General features: G+C 36.9%; 1 protein-coding gene across 1 annotated transcript; it reads right to left on the bottom strand.

Moving 5' to 3' along the window:
* Nucleotides 1-4,643: 4,643 nt before the first annotated feature.
* LOC110671889 (coiled-coil domain-containing protein SCD2) lies at nucleotides 4,644-11,192 on the bottom strand. Its single transcript, XM_021834504.2, has 17 exons — nucleotides 10,528-11,192; nucleotides 9,891-10,060; nucleotides 9,382-9,457; nucleotides 9,223-9,264; nucleotides 9,075-9,137; nucleotides 8,806-8,855; nucleotides 8,702-8,729; nucleotides 8,372-8,446; nucleotides 8,178-8,288; nucleotides 8,039-8,099; nucleotides 7,449-7,565; nucleotides 7,244-7,362; nucleotides 6,962-7,007; nucleotides 6,540-6,581; nucleotides 6,415-6,455; nucleotides 5,937-6,063; nucleotides 4,644-4,861 (listed from the first exon to the last, which is right to left on the bottom strand). The coding sequence occupies exons 1-17, from the start codon at nucleotides 10,888-10,890 to the stop codon at nucleotides 4,722-4,724; spliced, it is 1,671 nt and encodes a 556-aa protein (XP_021690196.2). The 5' UTR covers nucleotides 10,891-11,192; the 3' UTR covers nucleotides 4,644-4,721.
* Between the last annotated feature and the right edge of the window lie 313 nt (nucleotides 11,193-11,505).

Raw genomic sequence — 11,505 nt, 5'->3', positions numbered from 1 at the left:
GTGTATGAAAATTTTGATGGTGTTGCATTCCACTCCTTAGAATGCATTAGCTCTAGGTAGCTATAGAAATTATAATTAAAATTAGTATTTTACTCTCTAAGTCGAACGCTCACTCCTGTTCATCTTATTTTTCCAGGCTACATGAGGATTACTTGTTGTGACTAACCTGCTCCTCTTTTTCGCAGGTCAATTAGTAATATCTAATGTATTTTGTACAATTTAGTCAAATTTTAGACTCTGCATGTATTAGGAGTATTTTAATCAAATTGGGACTGTAATATAATATTATGTTGAATTTGTAAGAACATTAAATGCATGCATGACTGGATGGGATGAGGGAGCTGAGCTCCCATTGGATTTTATGATATTATGAGTATGTGGAGGGTGAGCTGAGCTCCCCAAATGATTATATATTGTGTTTATAGGTCGGGCAAGTAAAAAACTCTCCGTTGTATGGTCCATATTATGGCCAGACTCTGTCCGGTTAAATTCTTGAAATTGGGCTTAAAATGGGCCTTAGGATTGGGTTAAGGAATAGTTAGGCTTACTATGGGCCTCGGGGGCTTTAGGCTAGCCCAAGTCCTAGTGTTTGTTCAGCCCATAGGTTGGGTCATGATAAATGTGGTATTAGAGCTTAGGCTTCAGATTCATAAGGAGTATATGTCTAAAGTTTTGTGAAGAGTCTAATAGGAGTCACATGCTGAGAATAGGGTCCCCATTCCTCCTTGCATTGTCATCTTGGCTTCTAGTTTCTGCTTTATACAATTGTGTGTGAATATGAGTCTATAGAGTTGTGTAATATGCTGTTTTGAATTTTTATGGGCTAATGCTGTTGAATTTCAGGAAAATACGTAGAAGTAGAAGAGCTGCCACTGCACCAGAACTGGATGTACCAGATGAGATGTTGGCACAGGATGAGGCGCCTGCCCCGAGGAGGCGAGGTAGGAGACCTAGAGCTGCTCAAGCAGAAGAGTAGCCGCCACCAGTACAGGAATAGTCTTTTGTGGCCTAGGGTCCCATGGACCTAATGGCAGCTACCCTAGCCAGATTGCAGAGAACCATTGATATGATGGTATAATATATGGTCCACCCTCCACAACAGCAGCAGCCCACTGCACCAAGAGGGGAACCTTATAAACAAATAATTAATTTTAAGAAGTTGGTGCCTGGTATCTATGATGTGACTGATGATGCTTACCGATTTTTGGACTCCTGCAAACAGGCAGGGGTGGAACTACAGTTAACTGACAGGAGATTGGTAGAGTGTGTGCAGCATGTATTGGGGCCAGTGCCAAGGCAGTGGATGATAGACTACGTACTTCCTCGTATTGAGGGATTATCTTGGACCCAGTTTGTGGAACTGTTCGTCAATAGGTTTGTGCCAGAAAGCTTTAGAGACCAGAAGCAGTGGGCCTTTGAGGCCTTAAGGCAGAATGGCAGATCTATAGATGAATATGCTACAGAATTTTTGGAACTGAGTAGATATGCCCCCACATCAGTGGCTACAGAAAGTATGAAGGTAAAGAGGTTCCTAAAAGGGCTGGACAAGAGATATGCAAACCTAGCCATGATGTATGATCAGTCTTTGATGTGATAGTTAATCGAGCCCGACAGATTAGAATTAGCTATATAGGAGATGACAGTGGAAGGGCAAAGAAGAATAAAGCAGAGGGTTTTTCAGGTGTTCCCTACATGGGTACCACAGATAGTGGAGGCCAAAGTCATTACAAAGGAAAGAGTAGAAACAACAAGAAGGGTGGTTTTAAACATAGATCTCGAGGATTCAAACCAGGTTATGGATCCAGCAGTGGTCATAGTTCAGGTTACAGCAGTTCTGGATCTGGTTTAGGATCCTCCTTGGCACCTTGCTCGCAGTGTGGAAGAGGACATTCAGGGCCTTGCATGATGGGTTCAAGAGTATATTTTCGATATGGCCAACAGGGTCACTTTGCTAGAGAATATACCGTGTTCAGCAAGCCACAGATGGGGTCATAGGATTCTGTTGCGAATGTTCCTCGTCAATTGTATCCTAGTGCTTACGGCATGGCAGGCAGTCACTTCAATGGCCAACAGGGCCGAGAACAAGGAGGACGTAGATTTGGAGGCAGATCAGGAGGTAGAAGTCAATTTCAGGGTTCTGCAATGCAGGGTAGGGTTCAAGCTCGGGTTTTCACCTTGACCCACCAGGATGGTCAGGCTTCTAATGCAGTTGTGGCAGGTATTCTTCTAGTCTGTTCCTATGAGGCTCGTGTTTTTGCCATGGATGTTCTTTGTGATAATTTGGAGCCGTGTGGTGTGGTATTGGATATGGATAGGACAGGTAGATGAGTCTTGAGAGACACTCACTAGGACCCAGTCCTTTATGGATAAGTCGGGGTAGGCACGGCTCGAGATGATCTCACTGACCCCCGCATTTGGTTTATCAAACAAAAGTCCGGCTTGAGAGACACTCGCTGGTAGATGTTGGATTAAGAGAGCTGTATAGGGGATCAGCTCCCATATATATACTGTTTGAATATTATTGGGTGTGTGAGTGCTCCAAATTGCCTTTTTACTATTATGATGTAATATGTATGAAAATTTTGATGGCGTTGCATTCCACTCATCAGGATGCATTAACTCTAGGTAGCTATAAAAATTTTAGTTAAAATTGGTATTTTACTCTCTGAGTCGAACGCTCACTTCTGTTCATCTTATTTTTCTAGGGTACAGGAGGATTACTTATTGTGACTAACCTGCTCCTCTTCTTTGCAGGTCAATTAGTAATATCTAATGTATTTTGTACAATTTAGTCAAATTTTAGACTCCGCATGTGTTAGGAGTATTTTAATCAATTTGAGACTGTAATATAATATTATGTTAAATTTGTAAGAATATTAAATGTATATATGACTGGATGGAATGAGGGAGCTAAGCTCCCATTGGATTTTATGAAATTATGAGTATATGGAGGGTGAGCTAAGCTCCCAAATGATTATATATTGTGTTTACAGGTCGGACGAGTCAAAAACTCCCTGTTGTATGGTCCATATTATGGCCGAAGTCTGTCCAATTAAATTTTTGAAATTAGGCTTAAAATGGACCTTAGGATTGGGTTAAGGAATAGTTAGGCTTACTACGGGCCTCGAAGATTTTAGGTTAGCCCAGGTCTTAGTGCCGATCCGGCCCATAGGTTGGGTCGTGACATAATATGCTTTTCAAATTTTAGGATTACACTTTCTAAAAAAAAAAAAAATTTAAGATTACATTTAATGAAAGCATTAACTGCAAATACAAAACGTGCTTAGTTTGTTGATACATCTAAGAAAAAATGTAAAATGGGAATTATAAGTTTAAGAGCTCCACAAAACTTATCTAAAAAATATTACAACTATTAGGACCAAGTTGCAACTTTTTTTTTCTAAAGGGAAAAGAGAATAGTATAGATTTACATAATATTGGACAATAATTCAATATTATGCATGAAGTTTTAGCCATTTAATCAACATTTCTCGCTTCATTCTAACCATGAGGTTTTATGCTAATAGCAGTGGTTACTGTGGTTTCAAACTCTAGCTAGAGTGAGCAACAGAAATTTTAAATATTAACATCTCAGTTTCAAGTTTAATTTTTCGCAATTCTATAGCTGTTTTATTTTAATTATGTCTATAACTCTTTACATTTGTATAATTAGTATGTAATGCATTTGATTCATACAAAACCCTGAAGCATAAAATAGGAGTTAAGACAATTATATTATATATGCAAACAGGATGAAAACTTCTTTCATGATATTTTATGTTAACATTCATCAATATTCATTTTGGAGAGGGAGACAATCAGCGGTTTGCAAGAAATTACTTAAGACGTATTGAACAAGTCGAAACCAAACCAGAACTGAAACTGGGTCCCTGTTGTTCCAGTTCCTTTGAGCCTTGAACTGGAACCAATAATTCCGAACCGGTTCAGCCCGTTGGCCAGGTGCTACGCAGCTCTATCAAGCGACACAATGGTCACAGAGTATGGCATCGCCGCGGGACATGAAAAATTCCTATTTTAAATAGAGGTAAACACTCCTCGATTTGAACCTAATAAACTCAATTGAACCATCTTCATTTCATAATTAGTTTGATTTTTAAAATAATTTAATTTAACTTAATTTTAGATTTTAAAATTTCAGTTATTTGAGCTCAATTTAATTTTAGAGAGAAAAATCAATTAAAACAAATCTAATTAAATTGTTTTATTAATTTTTTAATTATTTTATTTTTATAAAATATTGTGTATCAATATATATATATATATATATATATATATATATATATATATATTTTAATTACATAAATTAATGATTATTAGATTCAAATCAAAAGTCAAAATCGATCAAATAACTTGAAAATTAAATATAAATAAAAAAATCTATCAAAGTTTAAAAATCGATCAATTCAAAACGAATCAAATTAGCGCGATTCGATTCGGTTTGATTTTTTATACATTTCAATTCGATTCAATTTCTAAAATAAAATAATTCAATAAATTCAATTTTGATGATTTGATTTGATTCAATTTGAATCGAATGCTTAGATTTTTAAGGAAATTTAGCAAGTTGCAACAAAATTGAATGCAGAAATATATATATATATATATATATATATATATATATATATGAAAAATAAAAACTTCGAATTGACATAACCAGTCAGCATGGAACAAGGAATATACGCAACTCATCAAAGTGATGATCAATAATAAGTCTCTGAATCTGCACTAGGTTTATGATTGGCAACAAAGTTTGAAGAGGGCTGATCAATTTCTTTCCGAGATGCTTCCCAAAGTTGTTGCTCTATGCTCAACTTCCTGAGCTCCAACAAGCCTCGCTCAACTGCAACAACGACACCAAAATGAAATATCAACGCATTGCAACTGCTTCTCTAGAGATGAGAGACAACTAAGAATTCAGCAGCTTCCATTTTCAAAATGAACCGAACATGCTGTTCTTAGACACAAATGACCTCACGATATCCTGCGATGTGCACTTCAGCCTAGATCTACAGGCTCTCAAGACATTTAATATAAAGCATCCTTTCCTATATTACTCTCATTAACAGCAGCACTAATATATGAGATGAGAAACATGAATAACATACAAAGAGGATAACATTGTCGAGCATATGAGATGAGAGACATGATCTGTTAGGCGATGACATAGCTAAGACCATTTTATTTCAAAGGTAAGCTGCAAGCCTTCTCCTTCTCTCAAGGTCCTTGACTTTATTCAACAACATAGTAAGCAGAAACTTCATAAGTGAACAGATGAAGTGTCCAAATAAATTTAATTTAGGACTCCATTTGTTTTGCAGAAAATAACTTGTATATAAAAAAATAATTTCCATGGAAAAAGTTTTCTAAAAGAATATTTTCTATGAAAATACTTTCCGTTATTTAATTATAATGTTAAACTAATAGTATGTATTTATGTTATAGGCAAGTATTTTCATATTTTAATAAGATTATCAAAGTCTAAAAAATGAAAAATAATTTCCTCTTTCTTAAAAATGACTTAGTTTTCTCTTTAACCAGGAAAACATTTGCTGTTAATCAATTTTCCTAAGTGCCTCGTATGCTAGAAAAAGTGGAAAATATTTTCGTCAAACAACTGGAGCCTAAATAACTAAAATTCAATTCTCATTATGACAGATAAAATCATTGTGGTATTATGGTCCATATGCCACCACAGGAAAGCTGTACTAAGTAGGTTCTATCACCCAACTCTTCCACTTTACAAAACACACATGAAAGAGTGTAATTGCCATACATGACCCGGTCTATATATAGCTAACCAAAGCATCAAGGAGACAAAGACAAGATAGAAATCCTATATAGTTTTATGCTTGTTTACTTGAAATATTTGCTGCACTACAAGTAAATAGCGAAGAGCATATGAGGGCAATGTTTACCATCCACAGCATCATGTGAAGTTGGTGGCCGCCCACTGCGGCTGATCCAAAACTGAAGCCGCTCTTCTGCAATGTCCTCTTCCACACCATGCACTTCGGCTCTTTTCCAGAAGTATGTTAGCCATGCCTGCACATATAAGAATTTAGCTACTCATTAATCAACATAATTACAGTACTAATCAACTGCCCAACAAATCCAGAATTCCAGATAAAGCAGAGGCCGTGATTACAAACGAAATCTTGCATTTTGCAACTAAATACTCTCAAGACGTCATAAGCCACATAATACGAAACTCACATCCGTGGAACAATATGAACTTGGCAATCTAGGCCTAGAGAAAGAGATTACAGAGAAGTACCATAATTTTTTAAAGGAGAAAGCACCATAACCATATTGAAATAGCTTTCTATCAAATCAAAGGTTCATAAGCAGCAGCAGAAGAAGAAATGAAATGGATAGAAAAGCAAGGTCACTGACCTCTTTGAAAATAACATCTTCTGCTTCCTCTTCACTTAATTCTGCGTTAGTGAGGGGCAAAGATATTAACAGGAATGATACTGATGCACAATTCATATTGCAATCGCTATATATATGCCTCTTACCAAAGGCCTCCGTAAGCTTGGGATCAACTGATGATCTCAAATCTGAAAAAACAAACAACAGAAGAAAACGTAAATTTCATCTTACAAAAATGAAAGAAATTCCTAAAAAGTGATAGAAACTCTCCAAATAAATAAGCATCTCGCTGATTAAACCTCTTACAGATATAATTTTATCAATTATTTCAAAACAACATCATCATATGGCAGATATTAGAATAAATAACTAGAACAATTCAAGAGAGGAAAGGCTAAAGAGCATTACAATAAAAGGAAACACACACAACTTTAACAAACAGATAATTAAAAGATTATATTAAAGAAGAAATTTCAGTGAACCAAATTGATGATCATGACACCAAAAAAAAAAAAAAAAACCTATGAATGACAGGTACATATATCTGGGCAGGACTGTCAAACCATACTTGGTCGTCTGTGCAACGCCAATGCAAGCACAACAGCATCTTCAACCTTAAAACAAGGGTGAAAAAAAAAATAATTAGAATATGCTGAGGAAATACCATCCAATATATATAGGCATGCGCCATCTCAAGATGACTAATGATATTATATACTAACTCAAAGACATACCAACTACCATAATCCTAGTTTAGAAAGGTACATCATAAAAATGAGGGCTTCAAAAAAAAATCCAATAAAACTAAATGCAGGTAAATAGGATTTTCAGTTAAAAGATTAAAACAAACCTTCAAAGACGCCAATTCCCTCAATCCCATTTCAACTGAAAGCATACTCTCAATATTTCCTTCTCCTGTTAGGTCACTCATATCACGAGCAGGTTTACTTCTATCTGGATCATCATCATCTGCCCCATTTGATATGATATTTTAGCTTAACTAATGCAAAAAGGCATGGACAGCTAATAAGTTAAAACTAAATTAGTAAACTAACCTCTATCCAGAGACTCCTCCTTAGCCTTTTGTCCAGCAGAAATGACAACTTCAAATGGAAGAGGAGCTAAAGCAGACCAATGCTCATGCTTTGCTACAGCTACATCAGCACAAATGCCTATAAAGCAGCCATAGAAGAACGCATAAGCAATCAAGAAGGGTGCATCAATATGCATGCATTAAGAACAGAGCTTTTTTTTTCTTCCCCAAAATAACAAAGCTTGAATGATGAAACATAAAATTAATCTGCCACAGGTACAGTAAAGTCAACATGATACCAGATCAAAAAATCAATAGACAAGAAACACATTGAATAACAATATTACATGTAACAAGGAAGCATGCAACAAAAGGATAATGATTCATTAGTATTAGTCAAAATGAGGGGGAAAAAAATGCTATCCAGAATAATAAAATTCTGAGGATAGATAGTTGGGAGATCTATCAAGTCACACACTCAGCATATCTAACAAGTTAAACAGAATTATTTGTCACCAGATGTCCCTAAATGCCTCATCATGGAAAGAAACAAGAAAACTAAAAGCTCAAAATAGTTTACTCTATTAAGAAAAAATGGATCAAGTTGATTACCATGCCGTACAGCTAAACCCCAGTAGCGAGCAAGCCAACATCTCTTCAAGACAACTTCCTCCTAAAAGGATCATGCGGAATATAATTATCAATCTATGTGGCAAGGTGTAAATCTTACTTCAATTTTAATGCAACAGACCATCTCTTCCTGAGTCAAAATCATTCTCTGTGTCATTGTGCGAAGAGCTTTCGCTTCAGATTCTGCTTCTCGAAACTGTTCCATAGCTGCAGCTGCTCCCTCTTTCAAGCTCTGATTAAACCAAATGAGGCAAAATATGATATTATAAAATAACAAGCAAAAGAACTAGAACCAGTGGTATTATCATACTTTACCTCAAGTTCTGAGAGAAGGGCTGCAGTTTCTTCATCTCTTCCATCTTTAGTTTGTTTTGCAGCCTTAAGAGCAGCCTGTGACAATAATTTTTATATAGTTCAGTGAAACAGCAACTGCCAGAAGAAATAAACTTTAGTGCCAAATAAAAAAAATGAAAACAGTGAGAGAGAGAGAGAGAGAGAGAGAGAGAGAGAGAGAGAGAGAGAATTTCAATGGTAGCTCAAAGCAGTAAAAATGCATGAACATGGGAAAAAGAGCTCTCATGATGGCTTCTTTTGTTCCAGATGATCATGGAAAATAGAATAATTGAAACAAAAACCCCAGCTCACCTCTCTTCGTTGTAGTGCTGCTTCCTTTCTGCAAATACATAATAAAAATTCAGAACCAGAACATCAAATAAACTGCAGGACAGACAAAATCAACTAGGCTTGACCTGTTCAACAGTTTAGCTTCTAAGGATACACCTTCCCCAAGCACAGCGACCTGTGAATAGAAATGGACACAGAAATAAGCATCTACGCATGCACATCAATATCATTTGGATATCCTATTTTCTTATCCTCAAAAGGACACTTCCCTTTTTCACATTTATGGTTAAGACCAAAACCAATGTTTACTAATAAAGAACAAGAAAGCTTAGCAACATATGCTAGTGTCAACATAATCCAATATGAAAATTTCTTATTAACTACCATAAATGACCTGTTTCTCAAGCTCCCTAGCTCTAGCTTCAGCCTCCTCACGTCTTTCTTCTGCACAACGAAGCTGTACAGCAAGCTCAGGCATAAGTGTTGAAAATAAAAGAACATGGCCAAAATAACCAATTACATTTGGCTGGGGGATTGCTCACCTTGTCAAGTATAACTTCATTCTCTTCTTGTAACATATCAAGCTACAAAATTTAGCTGTTAGCTTCGAGCATATTTCTTGCTTAACCCATTCATAGTTATCTCCATTAAACCAAGGAGATTGTATGTGTTTGTTATGAATGATCGGTGACAAGACATACCTCATCACGAAGAGCTGAAGCTTCACGCTGATCTCCTGCATCTTTTGTCTTGAGTTGTCCCACATCTGAAGTAAACCTGAAATAGTTGGCAATGGTAAATTTTCAATGAAAGAAAAGCATAGCATCAACTGACGTCAATTAACTGTGAATTAAGTATAAATTAAGGCTTGTTAACCTCACATTACACTGAAAATTTTTAATTTACAGATGGATAAACTTATTACACCCACAACCACCTTTATGAAGGCCCAGACACACATATGAATCCACAAAATTGCACCGAGTTAAATTAAGTGAACTTTGGTACTTCTTAAGGACATTGTCATTGAATTGTCACCTCTCATTGGGAACAGGCACCAACACACACATCCATGTACTCCATAAATGGAAGTTCAAATCAAAACCAATTAATTTTAAAGCAAAACCCTGAAGTATGTGCCATAAGCTTCATTCAAATCCAGTAGAGAAAAATAAAAACAAATAATAAAAATGATAAAGAGTTCACTGACCTTTTCTCTTTGTTCCTATTAGAGGGAGGCTCAATGGGAGGTATAGAAATGGGAGTTCTTAATGATGGGTTACTTGGTGGTACCAATGTTGCTGTACGAATAGACATTGATGGCCTTCCAGCAGCTGTGGAACGCACAGAAGGAACATGCTCTGCAAAGTTTCGACCTAACTAATTAAAATATCAAAGTTCTAATTAGCCACATTCAGGTCAACCGCAACGGCACCTAAATCAACTCAAACAAAAGCTTCAAAGTTAAATTAAAAAAACAAAGCAAAGATAACAACATTGCATCCCTAAACTCAAATATTAACGCACCAAGTTAACTTGAACTGAAGTAAAATCAAATTGGAATATTATTTCTTTTTTTTTTCACTTTTTAGTCGGTAATATATTTACATATCACCAAAAAAGACTTGTAAATGACACATAACGCCGAGATCTATCACTATGGCAATTGCTGCTAGCAATAGCACATCTAAACACTGTAAATGGATGATATGCCTAAGAATTTCCAATCTCTAATTCTCTATTACCAAAACAATAGAGGCCGCTAAATTTGAAGAATCAAACTCATATGTTGTCTTTAATGACAATTCAAATGCACAGCGTATAAGGCATTAAGCTCCCTCAATTACCGCATGAGAGGGAGATCTATTAGCTCTAGCAACCGAAATAGATGGAGTAACACTATTACTTCCACTGTGATTAAGACTGCTGCTGAAACTCGACGGAGCAGGGGGTGGCGGAGCACTGAATCGGAACCCTAGATCGTCATCCTCCTCATCGTCGTCGGCTGTCTGCGACGCCATCACTTGAGCAAGCCGCTGCGCCGCGGCCTTCGCTGCAACGTTTTGAGTACGCTTGATGGTGGACATACCTGACCCTAGCCGCAAGCTAGGGTGCGCCGGAGATACCGCTGGCGAGGATGATCCCGTGCTACTAGAACCACCACTCCATTGCCGTGAGTAGACCGGTCTCTCCGTCGCCCTCCGGTCCATCTGAAAGAGTATTTATATATCTATGTATAGGAACATGTAGCGAAGCGAGGATTTGGAGAAGCTAGGGAAGGGGGGGGAGAGAGAGAGAGAGAGAGAGAGAGAGCCGGGAGGATGGTTTTGTCTTTAGTCGGAGTCAACTGTCAAGAAGAAGAAGAGCTGATGTTGAAATGATATTGAAATGTGCAGGTTTGAACAAACGGCAGGTCGTTTGATTTTGGGTTGAGGCTCATGCTAATTTCACGGGAGAGGAATAAGAGGATCGTGTCTGCTGAATAGAGAGTGGAGGGGGAAATTTATATAATAATAACTCAAGTGCACATATACCCAGTGTTTTCTTGCACTTATACTCAGTTATGCGTTAAAAATTATTCTTTTCGTCTCATAATATATATTTTTTATTTAAAAAATATTAAATAAATTTTAATCATTTCTTAATGTATTTCTACACTCACGAGTATTCTATAAATACTGTAAATACGGGTAGCATTGAATAACTTATTGAGGGTCAGCCGTTGGTAGATCTAAAAAAGTGGTGACGTGCCCGATTCTTTCACGGCAGCCCGTTACATCGGTGACGTGTCGACGGTTCCAGGGCAGATTGTTGCTTTTTCCGAC

Source organism: Hevea brasiliensis, chromosome 13, assembly GCF_030052815.1.
Source record: "Hevea brasiliensis isolate MT/VB/25A 57/8 chromosome 13, ASM3005281v1, whole genome shotgun sequence".
NCBI classification, from domain to species: domain Eukaryota; kingdom Viridiplantae; phylum Streptophyta; class Magnoliopsida; order Malpighiales; family Euphorbiaceae; genus Hevea; species Hevea brasiliensis.
Note: the sequence above shows the minus strand (reverse complement) of the source record. Positions and strands in the feature narration are given on the sequence as shown.

Coding starts and splice junctions, on each gene's coding strand:
- LOC110671889 (XM_021834504.2), bottom strand. CDS start 10,890: ATGGACCGGAGGGCGACGGAGAGACCGGTCTACTCACGGCAATGGAGT. Junction 8,447..8,701: donor CAGCACTACAACGAAGAGAG/GTGAGCTGGGGT, acceptor TTATTGTCACAG/GCTGCTCTTAAGGCTGCAAA. Junction 6,582..6,961: donor GGCGTTGCACAGACGACCAA/GTATGGTTTGAC, acceptor TTGTTTTTTCAG/ATTTGAGATCATCAGTTGAT.